The following is a 14,023-nucleotide window of genomic DNA, read 5'->3' as shown; positions in this document are numbered from 1 at the left end:
GTTGATGATGCTGGGCCGGCATGAATATCATTTTTTCCGTTTTCAAAATCCTTCAAAATTCATCATTTCATTTAACGGTCGTTTATAGCCGCACCAAGTAATCTTTAGGCACTACTCTAAGTTGACAGGTGACCCTCATTGACGCCCAAGTATTTCAGCCAGGCCAGCAGCCTTGTAAACAGAGCCCAGATTGTGCGGTGTTGTATAATTGTCTTTTGTTCACAAACCTGGCTTAGTGCACTGCTGACCTCTTTTCAATAGGGGCCAGATTAGCGTGCAGCGGTGCTGTGTGGCTCATCGCTGCGGTGGTGGAGTGCTTTTGTCCCCAATGGTAATCCGCTCACTCTCAATGCCCCAAACCGTGGTATACAGTTTCAAAACAAGGCTGGATTACCACCACTTTTGAGAGTGAAAAATGTCAGTAATGCCCAGCAGCCTGGTCTTTTGTTCGGAGAACGGTTTATTGTTACAGGGCCCTGTTTCGGAGACCCCGGCCACCCATATAAACCATACGTCTCCGATCCCGGAGTCCCCGGCAGGAAGTGGTTAAGGCTGCTAGTCGACATTGCCCTGTTGCTCCCTCAGTGTCATGACCTGCTTTTCCAACCCGGCTCTTGCCATCTCCATCTGGATCCTTTTCACCTACACCTAACGTGTTGGATATTGTCCAATGATCCTTTCAGCAGGCAGGGCTTTCTCAAGACGCTGCTGCCCTGGCTGCCAAAGGTAGATGGCTCTGGCGACTATCCACGGTTGGTTTCCCGATGGATCTCGAACAACTCTGCAATGCATCATCTTCAAGGCATGTTTATTGAACGCCCCAACTAGACGACTTGTTCCTTCATGGAATCTGGCGGATGTCCTTCGACTTTTGGCTAGCCCCCCTTTTGAACCAGCGGGACAAGCTACCCTTTTTCATTTGGGTATGAAGCTGGCCTTCCTTTTAGCCGTCATTACTGCTCGTCGAGGCTGCAAAATTAAAGCACTGTCCATCGCTGATGGTCATATTCGATTTAGCAAAGATTTAATCTATTAGTAGATGTCACTTTCCTGGTTTTATTTGTATCTGGTTTTCAAACAGATCCCCGAAATTCTGTTTTCTTTTTTTTTCCTTTCGGCTCTAAAGAAAAGGCTGGAAAAGAAAACACAAATGGGAATGTGTTAATTGTCATTTCTAATGCATCTCGAATTCAATGATGGTCACGCATTACGTCAACGGTATGCATTTATAGCTCTGTCCCTTTAGTAGCCTTAAAAGCAAGGCTGACCAGCTTGCATGCAATGCTGCACGCGCTGCCTGCACCTGCATGCCCTTATTGTCAAAACTACCAGAGTTCCAGCAGCGCCACTCATACTTGTACCAACATGTCTGAATGCACTTATTGGATGAGTCGATTTGTGCTTGCTGTATCGGTTAGTGTGCCGAGCACATTAAGCCTTGAAGTCAAGACTATTGTATTGTGTCAGTCAGTGGTTCTCGATTGCAGTGATTGTATGAATGGGAATATTGTACAAAACAAGCCAGGAACATTATGGTTGTGCATGTGTGTTTTCACAGGACAAGCTGTTGATCGGTGTCTACAACCTAATTGTGTGCTGTTTGGAGTAAAAATTCTCTTATATCATGCAACAGATTTTGTCAAAATATGGAAATTTTAGAAAGAGCAGACATATTATAAGACATCAAATCAAGGTGAAAAATGAGTGGAACTGGACATGGCTGCTAGAAAAGCGAATCCCGGTCATTGATTGAATGTACAAATATTTTTATTTCTTCGTGCAGCTGTAGAGCTGCATGCATGTAATGTAACAACGCTATTGTGGCTGGGATGCCTAGACTGGTTGCTGCATTTCCATCATGCCTTCTGTGGCAATGGCATGGTGGGAACCAGTGCAGCAATGCTTCTATCAGTCATGCAACTTTTCCTTGGATCAGCTGATTTCCTCGTTTTTCACTTCACACTCATGCCGTTGAAAATTGAAAAAACTGTAGGAAGTTTTGTAAAGGTGGGAATTTCCTTGTTTTTTTGTCCAAGTTACAAATCTGTTTGATGCATTGAGCATTATCGCCAGGTGTTTTCACCACCACAATAGCAAAACATGGAGGGGCCTTTAGATAATAACGGAACTTTCAATTCAAAAATTGCAAATGTAATTAGGCAAACATAAATTTTAGTATTTTAATGTGAAAATAGTTGTTGATAGGTGTTGTGCAGGCAAAAAGACAACAAGATTTTTCAATGTTTCTTAAAAACTGTTTTTCTAATTGCCAGTAAAAATCTCAGGTTCGCACCGAGAGATTAGGGTTGGTTAGGAAACCAAAGCAGAACTAATTTTTTGGCCTAAACTTTACTATTGAAAGAATCTGGCCTTGATTTCGCTAGCAAGAGTGTGCTGGCATGGCATACATAGTGTGAACCTCTGCACAAAAGAAGTCCACATAATGGAGGGTCCGATGGCGTAGTGTGGACTCGCACATGTCCACACGTTTCCCCCTCTCTGAAAAACAGTTTCAGAGTTATTTTGGGGTCAAGGTTATCCGTGGCAAAATGAAGAGGATCAGTCCAGGAAATCATCAAAAATCCAGCTCGAGGGAGTTATCCTATTAGAGAAAAGGAGCATTTTCCTCAAGTTTCCTTATCCACAGGAGAACAAAGAAATGTCCACACTTTGTATGTAAAACAGGTATGGGTGTGAACACGTGTTAGTTGTCTTGTGGCTAGTGATGGCTTACTAGTGAAAGGTACTATCTGGCAGTATACCATGTACTATGTTTTACATTAGTCTTTCGTAAAGCGTAGGTAATGTTAGTCCAAAACGAAACATTCATCACTTTTTCTTCAAGCCAGTATCAGTCAAACTTGTTTTTTACCCTTCATTTATTTTCATTTCCACCACTTTGACTTTCTATTTTGACTCGTTTAGAAGTCAGACTTAACACAATGTCCAACTGTGAGATACAAAACAATGCGTGTTTTTGGTCTGTCATGTACATACATGTACATGTACATGCTGCATAATGCACACCTGCGCCACTTGCAAAATGCCTGAGTGTAGCTGGTTCCCTACATGTACATCGGCTATCTTAAGTGAACAGAGTTGCATGAAGTCAACTCACAGACTGGATTTCTGCATTTGTGTATTTCAAAGGACACTGTGCCCCGCTGTATCTGTACATGTATATGTAAATGGAATTATTGTTTCAAGCATTATTACAGCATGGACATTGGAAAGCCCTGCGCATTTTGCATCACACAGTGTGCGATTTATTTTAGAAAGTACATGTACGTAGCATGTGGTGGATACTGCATTGCAAAATGCGATGCAATATAGGGGAAATCCAACACTGCTGGATATGTACATATATCGTACATGTACATGTACAACACAGATCTTACCATGTTGGTAGCGCATATATGTACAACTGTAAATGCATACGTGTACATGTGTATTTGTTTGAAGTTTTTCATTATCCTTTTTTACTCTTCTCTAATGTATTTCAGGTCAACCTTCTTGTTGATGATGGTCAAAGCCTGGGCCTGATGATCAGGGGAGGTCATGAGTTTAGTCTGGGGATTTACATCACAGGTGTAGATGCTTACTCCGTGGCTGAGCATGCTGGTCTCAAGGTGAGCTCTATCAATGCTCACTTTCCTTTTCCATGGGTCATTCTGTGCCAAATCAAACATTTTTTTTGAAGTTTTAACCTCACCCTTTTCAATTTTGTTCATATTAAACTATGGCTAAAAATACTGAAATTTCAAGTTAAGAAGTAGTGGTTTGGGCGTATAGACTGCCGATTTCTTTCAATTTCGACAAAAATGGGACTGGCCTGCAAATTTCAGTTGACTTAATCTGTGTCTTATTGACACAAGATAAACAGTGCATGTAAAAATATGATGGAACCTTTACTGGGACACCATTATCAACAAATTTAGATCACATGTACTGGTATTTGACAGGTTCTATGAAATATGAAGGCAATACTTGATTTTGAAAGTTCGGTCAGGTCCGCAGTCTGCAAAACTCAAACCTCATTAGCATAAATCTTCACGTGGGATGTGACATACACAGAGGCACAAGCTTGCTGCGCTGCCAGGTTTGTTGACACGTGTTGAGCTGCTAGAAAAGTTTCGTGATCCTTGTAAATTTATACTAAAAACCTGATTTCTCGGCCATACCTACAAGGTGTGTTGCTGCTGGTGCAGCAAGACTACCAGTGATGGCGTGAGCTTGCACATGTTTCCTTCTGATCCAAAATACCGGAGAATTTGGACGGCCAAAGTGAAAGTCACAAGGGCAAAGTGGGCCGGCCCTTTAAAGTTTTCGGCCCAGTGCAGCGACCACTATGAGCCGTCGTGCGTCAAGGCCGGGATGTATTCTTTGTTTGGCATGACATTAAAAACATGCTGAAGATGGATGCTGTGCCTACCCTATTTCCATCTTCAAGAAAAGGAAAGAGTCTGAAGAAGGCCTCTAAATGGCCACATCTACGAGGAGCTTTCGCCAAACGCGAAAAAATCAGGGTAAGTTCTTCCACCATTTCCCATGCACGGCCACGTGTGCAATGTACATGTACTGTACATGACGTGTGGATAGTGTACGGTCGTTCAGTATGAGTGCATTCTATTGAGTCAAAAACAGGCCTAAGCGTTATGGGTTTTACTTTATGAGTTTTGTGGTGCTAGACAGATCAACAGAATAGATTTTGCAGATTTATTTTTTGCTTATTTTGTATCATAATTGTTGCAGTTCTTGTACCACGTGAGCATATACGCACGTTGCTGATGATTACGCAACACCACCAGGGTTGGTGCGCACACGTACACGTAGCGATATGTGAAGTATAATATGTGTACATTGTACATACACGTACATGTCACATGCAGCTTGCCTTGGCATGGCCATGCCAATCCCCAGTTGGAAGACTTTCATACAGTTATCTTGCGCTTCCACTCATTTCACAAAATTCAGTAACAGTCCTGGTGGTAATCAAATCACTGTGGCTTGCAAAAAAACATGCAGTCCAAGCATAATTTGTATACATCCTACACTCTTTCCCCGTACTGTAGGCCTAACTTGTACTTGTATGTCGTTCCATTTTCTATGGGTGATCATACCGCAGATCAATTTGCTAATTCTTTGTAGGCCAATCTTCATTTGGGAATGAGAAACAACCAATTATTGGGGGTGGGCTAGACATCTCTGCAGTTTCGGTGTTTAGGTGTTTGTTGTTTGGGATGATTTTTTTCTTGTCACTGTTGGGATTATTTTTCTGGAAAACGAAAACTGTCCTCTTTGTGATGTGGAAGAAATCTGCTGGTACATGTACATTCTTGGTCAAGTGACAGTTTTGCAACAACATGCATTGCACAAGTAAACCTTATCCTTTTGGACAGGCGCGCATTTTCTTTGTCTTTCATTATAATCTGTGACAGAGTGTAAGTGGTATGATAGGGCACCTTTACACAAGCATGATGAGTGGGTACAATCCTTTTTTGTAGCTCCAGGGTACAATGGTACAATAGTTGAAGCTTGGTGGGAGTGAAAAGTGAGAAAGTATATATGTAACCCGTGGTTCACATTTCAAAATAGCAGGAACCAACCCCCTTTTGAAAAAACTCTTGACCTCACACAATTCAGGATTTACGTACAAAAGAGATTTTGCTTTATTGGAGGGAATAGACAAACCAGTCAATATGAGAAATATGAAGTGAATCCAGAGATCACCAATTCAGGTGGCCATAAATTAAAATCGGAGATTTACAGAAAGTGCAGGATCCAGTTAAGTTAGAATACACTTTGAGCTCAAGAAAAAAAATGGCGCTAAAGTTCCAGATGTAGAGATGAGTTGTGATGAGTCCTTCCAAGGTGGGAGAACAGGAGTCCGTCATGTTGGTAGCCGGTTGACAAAAAGTGAAGAGCAAAAGTTCAGCAGAAGAAATGTAACGCAAAGGAATATTTGCGGATCTTGCAAGATTGATGCTGATGATTTGTGCCGCAGATGCCTTGGTGTACTTGTGCTGTGTCTGCAAGTCACAATAGCTCAGTGGCTGGGATGCCTGGGGACAGCTCTTCAGGTGGACTACAGAGACTCCCCTCAAGACCCTCTTTCAGAATGTGCAGTTCAGTAACTAAGATAGAGAGCATAGTGATCCATGCCACATTACTAATATGAAAACATTTATGGGGTCAGACCAACACAACTGCCTTTCTATGGGTTACCTGCTTTGGTATAGCTGTACATCGTGTAAGAAAGCCTAACAATAAAATATCATCTTGCATGTAAGTAAGCACGTAAAGGAAAGGTATATCTAAGGCACTGACTTAGAACAAATCTTAAAACTATACAGGGTCACCCTAGGAATACATTTCTCAGTCCCACGAATCATGAGGTAGGAATTAATTGGTGAAAACTCCAACTCAGAAAATCAAAGTCTAAAGCTTGACCAAAAGACAATTCATATCTCTAACTTTTGATAAATCAACGCACCTCAGAATCTATCGAATATTCACAAACCCTGTTCAAATAAACCATAGTCATCAGAAAAGCATTACAAAAGCATCAGTCCAGACTGTAGGACTACAGTCAGTCTATCACTGACACCATGGATGTGATGGGTGAAAAGTCCTGACTTACATGTACACATACATTCAAAATCTGCTCATATTTCTCAATGCAGTGAAGGGCACAACTTATTCTCAGCCTCCACTAAGTTATAAGTTAAAGTGATTGAAAAGTGCACTGAAACTACCTCAAATAATTCACTTAACATGTATGTTAAGCTAAATGTAAAAGGAAAGCTTTCCGAGGAAACATCTCTTTTGGATTCAGTCTCAGAATATTACTGGCTAGTGGAAATTACGATATACATGTACCAAAACCTTCAACATCGTAAATTTGCTAGGACTTCTCAAAATATCCCAAAGTTCAGACTTCATAAAATCAATCCGTACACTTGTTTTCACAATTTACTACAAGAGTCATTGTGGAAAAAATGCAATGACTAAACCCCAGAAAAGACACACAATAGTATAAACAATGCTTACCAGTAGAAAAGTCAAAAGCTCAGGAAAGAACAATTTAACTATGCAAAAAAAAATTACAGTCAAAAGAAAAAAAGTTGAAATAGTAACTCAAGACTTCTTTTGGGACGGGGTTACATCATATATGTTTTTGCTATGTTTCAATGTGTTTGGTCTCCCATACAGTATGTAGTTTGTCTGTATGAAAGCTGTTTCTTTACACATGTACATGTATTAGGAAGTGATAATTCCGATTGTTATTTTTATCTTTTTGTTATTTTCTTATCATGACAAATTTGTGAGCAGCACTGCAATGCCAGACGAATCCTATAGAGACTTTGGTTGATCCTTTAACCCATCCAGGTACGACAGCATCAATAAAATCCAGATTTTTGGGGCTGTTCCAATGTGCTTTATATGCATTCTTGTTCTACTGTCAAGCATAGCGAATAATATTTTGTAATCCTTTGGTGAGACTACTTATTTAGCCTGTCATTAAAAAAAATTGGTGTAAAGCAATTTGTGTTATCAGTTGTACATAAAGAAATTTGCCTTGTCTTCCTTTGACCATTATTACAGACTCTGCGAAGTCACCAGTCAAAGTGACTTCTGTCGGATGTCTTTGTAAAATCTTAGATGATGAGGGACAAGTGGAGGTTTGTGAGGGCCCTGTTGAGCAACTGGGAGAAGCGGGCAAACCTGAAGATGAACCAGAGGAGTGTGAGTTGCCAGAGGATGACTCCCCGAATACCTCTCTTCATCATCATCATCATCTGACTCTTTGGGAAAACACGTAAGCCAAACGAGAAGAAGGTAATAAATGAAAGGGTTTGCTAGTGCAATTGAAGGATACTGGTGGGAGGAACAGCTACTCATGAGTAATTTTCTTTGAGTCGGTATACAGAGGTGTGGCAATTATGTGGCTAATTAGCTGCTAGAGGGTTAAATGTGAGATTGGAAATACTGTTTGACTTTCGAAAGGGAACCTTTTTTTGTGGGCTGAAGAAGGCAGTAGTTCATGTATATAAAAAAACTTGCGGCGCCATATAATGCCATAAACTTTTTTATTGCATTAAAAGTTTTTATAACGATCCATCTCTGATTTGTGTCTTTACTAGGAGAGGACGAAGCCCGAGGACCGCATTTAGAAAACAAGCTGATGTGAGCCCTCACCTCCAACCAAAGTACATCGTGCTTGAGGGCTCACTCATGGTACTTTTCAAACACTGTCACAAGTGCAGTTCCTCCAGGGTGGAGATCGAGAAGCGAATAATTGGCTCTTGCCTGACAGTCACCGAGGACTGCCTCAGTTGCAAGAGACAGAGCCAGTGGGAGTCGCAGCCATTTTCTCTACCACTCAAGCAGGAAATCTGCTCGTGTCAGCTGCCATCCTCTTAGGTGGGCAGGGGCCTACTGAAGTGCTGCGCCTGGTCAACAGCATTGGCATAGTTACACACACCGTAAGGACGTACAGCACCCACCAGCAAAGGTTTTTGCTGCCTGCAATCAAAAAGACCTGGTCCAACCATGATAAGCTACTCCTGAGCAGGCTGAAAGAATCTGGGAAACCACTGACAATCAGAGGAGATGGGAAGGTAGACAGCCCTGGGCATTTGGCCAATCATGGCTGTTACACTGCCCTGGAGCTCAATCACAACAATATCATCGATCTGCAGCTTGTTCAGGTAAATAAGTTAACATGTCATCAGTTTGCTCCCTCGGTTCCTTCATCCTTCCCTAGTCAAACTGGTATCTGCTTCTGATTGGAAGTTACTTGGCCACTCGAATACACAGCTCTTTTGGGTAATTTATTACCAGGTTGCTTGTGTTATGGTCTCCTATAAAAGTTGATATTTGTACCACATTCTTGGAACATTCCTCAAGGCTTTCCCATGTATATGTGAGTTATTGAGCTTTTTCTTTGAAACAGAGCAATGAAGTCAAAATATATTTCTAATGTGCAGGTTATGTCAAGGAAGTGGTCAGTGAAGTTGTTAGATGCTGCGCCCACGGCATCATCCCTGTCAATGTCAAGCCAGTGCCACCCCCTCTTGCAAGTACGAGGTCCCCAACGAGGAGGATTTGATAGCGAAGCAACAAAGCCGATTTAAGTCAAAATGAAACAACTGTAATTCCTATCAGTTTACTGTGTCTAATGTTCAAAAGGCAGTTGGAAACCTCTGTATTTTTCACAGTCAAAACGTTTTCATGTCTTGGATCAAGTTGGATTGGGCACCTACATTGTGCTTAATATAATATCAAACACACTAAACTTGATTTAGTTGAGAATTCCAATCAAGCAAGCGAAAACTAAATTATGGCAACCATAACAGATTTTATTACTTTTAAATTAGTGGAGTCCTTGCTGTTTGGTTTATACATGTATTTATCAACATTTGATATTCTTGAAAGGTAGTCAAACCTCTTAACAAAGAGGTCCTTGAAAATTTAAAAAATAACATAGTTGTAACAGGAACCTTGTACACTGTACGTGTATTAACAGGAGTGGAAAACTCTAGCCAAAACTCTTTTCATAACAGAAAGCAGTGCTCTTATTGAGGTTTGACTGTATACATACATTTACACAGTCATATGATACAAAGTATGCAAAGCAGTTTGTAAAAGTCAATATTGACACTCAGTTTTCTGTATGCTTTTATTTGTATCAAATACACCCAATATCATGTGTGATACTTATTACTAGCGTGTCATGTTCAAACTGGGTTTTTTTGGCAGAGGTAACAATTGCCATTAACTGCTATATTATATTTTTCTCACTGGGAACTTTTTGGACAGGTTGCTGTATTTTTACTTAAGCACTGTTGAAACCTGGAACTGTTGAAAGAAATTTGCATAGAATATCTAAAACTGGGAATGTGATCAGTGAATACACATAGTTTTTACAGTACACAGAGCATATTAAATCCAAGTCACAGAATCAAAGTGAGAATACATGTACATGTAATATGAAAGTATAGATCTGACAAATGTGACGACCTCAGAAGTTTAACATCAAAATGTGTGGCAGTAAGTAAAGTCTGTCTTGCATATTAAACAGGGATGCATTTTTGTTTTATTTAGATTCATTTAGTGATCTAACAATATTTCAAGTAACACAATCTCTTCATTTTTGTGTCTCATATGCATTTACTAAAGGTATCTTGTGTATGTGCACATACACTCATGCAGTTTCCACAGTTTTCACCATGTCAAAAAACCAACTTTACATCCCCGTTTAAAATGTTGGTTTACATTAGTCTGACTCAACTTCATTAATCCAAACGCTGTCCACAGATGGAAAGGCCTCCCTGATGAGATGAACAGCACACGCTGGAAGTGGAACATGTACATGTACCATGCGTCCAAAGTGTCCCCAACACCACTGTGTCAGCTGCCTATATGCAGTATGGCGGTACTTCCTGTACAGAATAAATAAGAAAGTCCTTTGGAAAAAATACATGGGCATGTATCTCCAATAGCTGGATTAGAATAAAGTTTGAATAGGACAATTTTTAAAACTCAGTACCGAGGGAATCCCAATATCCTAATACTGAAAGTGTGTGAGAACTAAATCAGTGCAAAGCCAAACACACAAATTTATCTTCCAAAAATACTTTATTTTCTATTTACAGTCCGGAGGTTCACTCATTCATAGCTTTGTACAATTCCTCAAATGAGGATATTCATAAAAACTGACGTCAGAGAATTGTTTTAAAGTTTGATTAAAACAACTGCATTAGATGCCAAAACACCAAACACTATGAAGGTACAGTCACAAGAAAATAGAACTACAGGAGTGTAAATCAAGTCAGCTTCAATTGCAAAATATTCCACAATTACAACACATGTAATTACTGGTAAGTACAGCAAAAATTACTTCGAAAGCCACCAAGGCTACTTCCAAGTTCAGAGGAAAATATTCACCCGATACTAAGGATAAACAAGTAATGCCACATGTTTGCAAAAAAATGACGCGCAAGACATGTAATATGGTTCTCAATGAAAATCAAATGTTCTTAGTTCATAGCCTCCAGTCCCAAATCCTTCGATTTCAATGTGATTTTTACATACAGCTTGGGGTTTAGGGCTAATTTTGATGTGATTTTGAGTTGGGATGGTGACAATGGTAAAACAAACATCGGGAATGGAGATTTTGAGCACTACATCCAGCAGCGTTTTAGAGAATGGTTTAGGTTTTTGTAATGGCTAGCCAAATCTTTCTAATCATTTGCCAGCAATTTTGTACTATTTTTTTCAGTGGCATATTATTCTTTAACCACTTGCTGTCGGGTGGTTTGAAAAATGCAGTGCACACAAATGGGACACTTTCAAGAGTTTCAGTTTTCAAAATTCTTCAAAAATTCATCATTTCAATAATGGACGTTTACACCCACACGAATGACTGTCTGGTGGCTGGGTACTCTAATCTGACAGACAAAATCATAATTACAAAACACTCTTGCAAGCACTGTTTTTTTAAGAGTCACTCTGATGTTAAAACTTGAAACTGACCCAAATGATTTGAATTAATACCATGAAATGCCATTTTTCGACATTACAGTTGACTCTACGCAGTCATCTGGATCGATGAGCTGTCGAAGACAGATGAGCTCAATAACACTTGTAATTTTTCAATACACTTGCTGGAAACTGTCATCAAATTGGCAAAGAAGACTTCTTCCTTAAAACATTTCCCAAATTAAAGGCACAAATTCGCTGAATTCTGTATGTTTTTATAATTATATACGTGATTTTTTCAGGGCGGTCTTGCCCATCACATTTTTTCTTATTGCTGAGTACTTTATATTATTGATCTACTCAAAATAACAACCCTTGTTGGATGTTACCTTTTACGTATTGTTGTAAACTAATTTGTAAATTATTTTTGTTGGTCTCAAAAAGCAAGCGAGTTTAACCCCTGGGTCCACTCCACTCCCCTTGCACCCCCCATGTGGATCTGTGCCATTTAATGTTCCAGTAGAGATGATGCAAATATGTGTACAAACATAGGTTGCAATCAGTAAACAGTTTTTTAAAACCATAAGCCTAATGCGTTACTAAAAAAAGGACTGTAGAACATTTGTCGTACAGTAATCTTCAGTAATTTCTTCAGCGCAAACAGATTCAAATAAGTTATTACACTCATAGTACGATAACTTATTAGCATGGATGCAACCTGTAAACTGATCCTTTGGTTGAATGAAAATTTACACCAGACATTTGTTCTGTTTATCATGTATCACTGTTAAATGCTAGCCTGACACACGACCAAGCAAACATATAAAATCCCCAAGGTGTGCCCACAGGTTCCTGACATTGTATTTCAAGCCTAATTTTTTTATTCATCTTCTTGACTTTTTTATATGCACATAACATTGGCCCGAATTTGTTTCTTATTTCCTCATTATCCTGTGGATGTATTTCAGTATGGGAGGAGCTTATTAATTTACATGTAAACCACGTCAGCCAAAAAACTAACATTTCATTTTCTTGTAGAGTGCCATTTTCCATGATTAGTAAATGCAAAGCAACTGAAGAAATCGGTCCCAAGATTTTTCAACTTCATACTACTGTTTTGCATGTATTATTTACAGTCACTGTGACTGTAAATAATACATGCTTGATAGGAACGACTGTGACAATCGATGATTTGTTAGAGCAGAACCCAATATTAGGCCAGCACGTGCATACATGTGTACATAGGCAACACGCGCGAAAGTAGCATTGAGCAGCGAACATGAATTATTCATTAACTGTTATGCACTTCCTATGGGCCGTAGCGAATATACAGAAAAAAAATTGCCACCTGGAATGAGTTCATCAGTTTCTCCTTGCTTTTGTCCGAGGGCTTTATTTTCTGGCTGGCTAGGCTTTTTTGTCATCTAAATTACAAGAGAAATGGTCTATAGTTCATGATACTGTAATAATCTTTAAATGTAACCGATGTGGGTTAGTGTAATTGGTGGACCAGGCCATGATAAAATACAGATTACATCACAAAAAGTCCACTTACATGGCTGGACTGTGACTGACTCTACTTCCCATCATCATAAATAACATGTTGTGTCTATTATTGCTTCCCATGTTTATGAAGACACAAGCTTCAGCAGACTTGCCAACAAAAAGTTACAATTTCCATAGTTTTAATCTTTAAATTCCACTTTAAATATCTTTTAAAATGTGAAATTTTCATTATACTAAAAATACAGAGTTGTGTTGAATGAATTAAAGGACACAATTACCTGTCTTCTGCTTTCAACCTACCCCAAACAGTCCCTAAATATGCAAATTCCTTTGCGTCCGATTCAATTCGCTAAATCTTCTGATCAACTGTAGTGCGCCCTCAAGTCCCATGAAGCATAGCAGAATGGCCGCGATATTTATCCTTCTTTTCCTTAGCGTAATTCTAAGCAGACATGTCTTTTTGACATCTTCGAGTTTATTGAGTTTCCGTTTTGCTACACACCTTTGTGACATTCTGATCAAACTGTAACACGGTAATAAACGTACATTCTACATTTCTTAGTTTATGTGCATATTTTCTCATTTTGGTGGTATATTTTCTCTTTTCGTGTGTGTGCATTTTATAGGTAATTGACTCTATGCTGTTACTATCAAGCAATACACAGGGTCAACGGGATGACCCTGGGATTATTGGGGGTTCCGCAGTCCCCCTCTTTCCTTGGTATATTTATAGGGTCAATTGGGGGACCCTAGTTTTGTTGGGGTTCGCGAGGAAGTGCCAGCATTCTGAATTTTGCGACCCCACCTTCTCCTTAGACCAACAGGAGTCAGTCTGCGGAGGATCGAGTGGCATCTAGCTAAACTTGTGATCCCACTGCTAATCCCTGCTGGCAATATTATCTTTGGTTCAGTTTAAGGTTAGCCCACGCCACGCTTGAAGGGCCTGAGCTGCAGTGCATGCAATATCCGTATGCTCAGTTCCCCAACGTAACACCAAAGCATCGCAGTCAACAATAGTGCAGAGTGGCGCTGC

At 39.8% G+C, this 14,023-nt stretch overlaps 1 protein-coding gene and 1 long non-coding RNA gene across 2 annotated transcripts in view; both read left to right on the top strand.

Moving 5' to 3' along the window:
* The window catches only part of whrn (whirlin), a 99,442-nt gene that overhangs the window by 30,289 nt on the left and 55,130 nt on the right, over positions 1-14,023 (top strand). The window contains exon 3 of the mRNA XM_022250065.2: positions 3,504-3,629. Within this exon, the coding sequence (XP_022105757.2) occupies positions 3,504-3,629 (126 nt within the window). The remainder of the gene's footprint in view (positions 1-3,503; positions 3,630-14,023) is intronic.
* Positions 7,402-13,544, top strand: LOC147797252 (uncharacterized). The gene is made up of 3 exons (XR_015427130.1): positions 7,402-7,839; positions 8,145-8,711; positions 8,991-13,544. It is a non-coding gene; the product is annotated as an uncharacterized LOC147797252 (long non-coding RNA).

This window comes from Acanthaster planci, linkage group LG11 (genome assembly GCF_054643075.1).
Source record: "Acanthaster planci isolate LZ-2023a linkage group LG11, COTS_SCS, whole genome shotgun sequence".
Lineage (NCBI taxonomy): Eukaryota > Metazoa > Echinodermata > Asteroidea > Valvatida > Acanthasteridae > Acanthaster > Acanthaster planci.
Note: the sequence above shows the minus strand (reverse complement) of the source record. Positions and strands in the feature narration are given on the sequence as shown.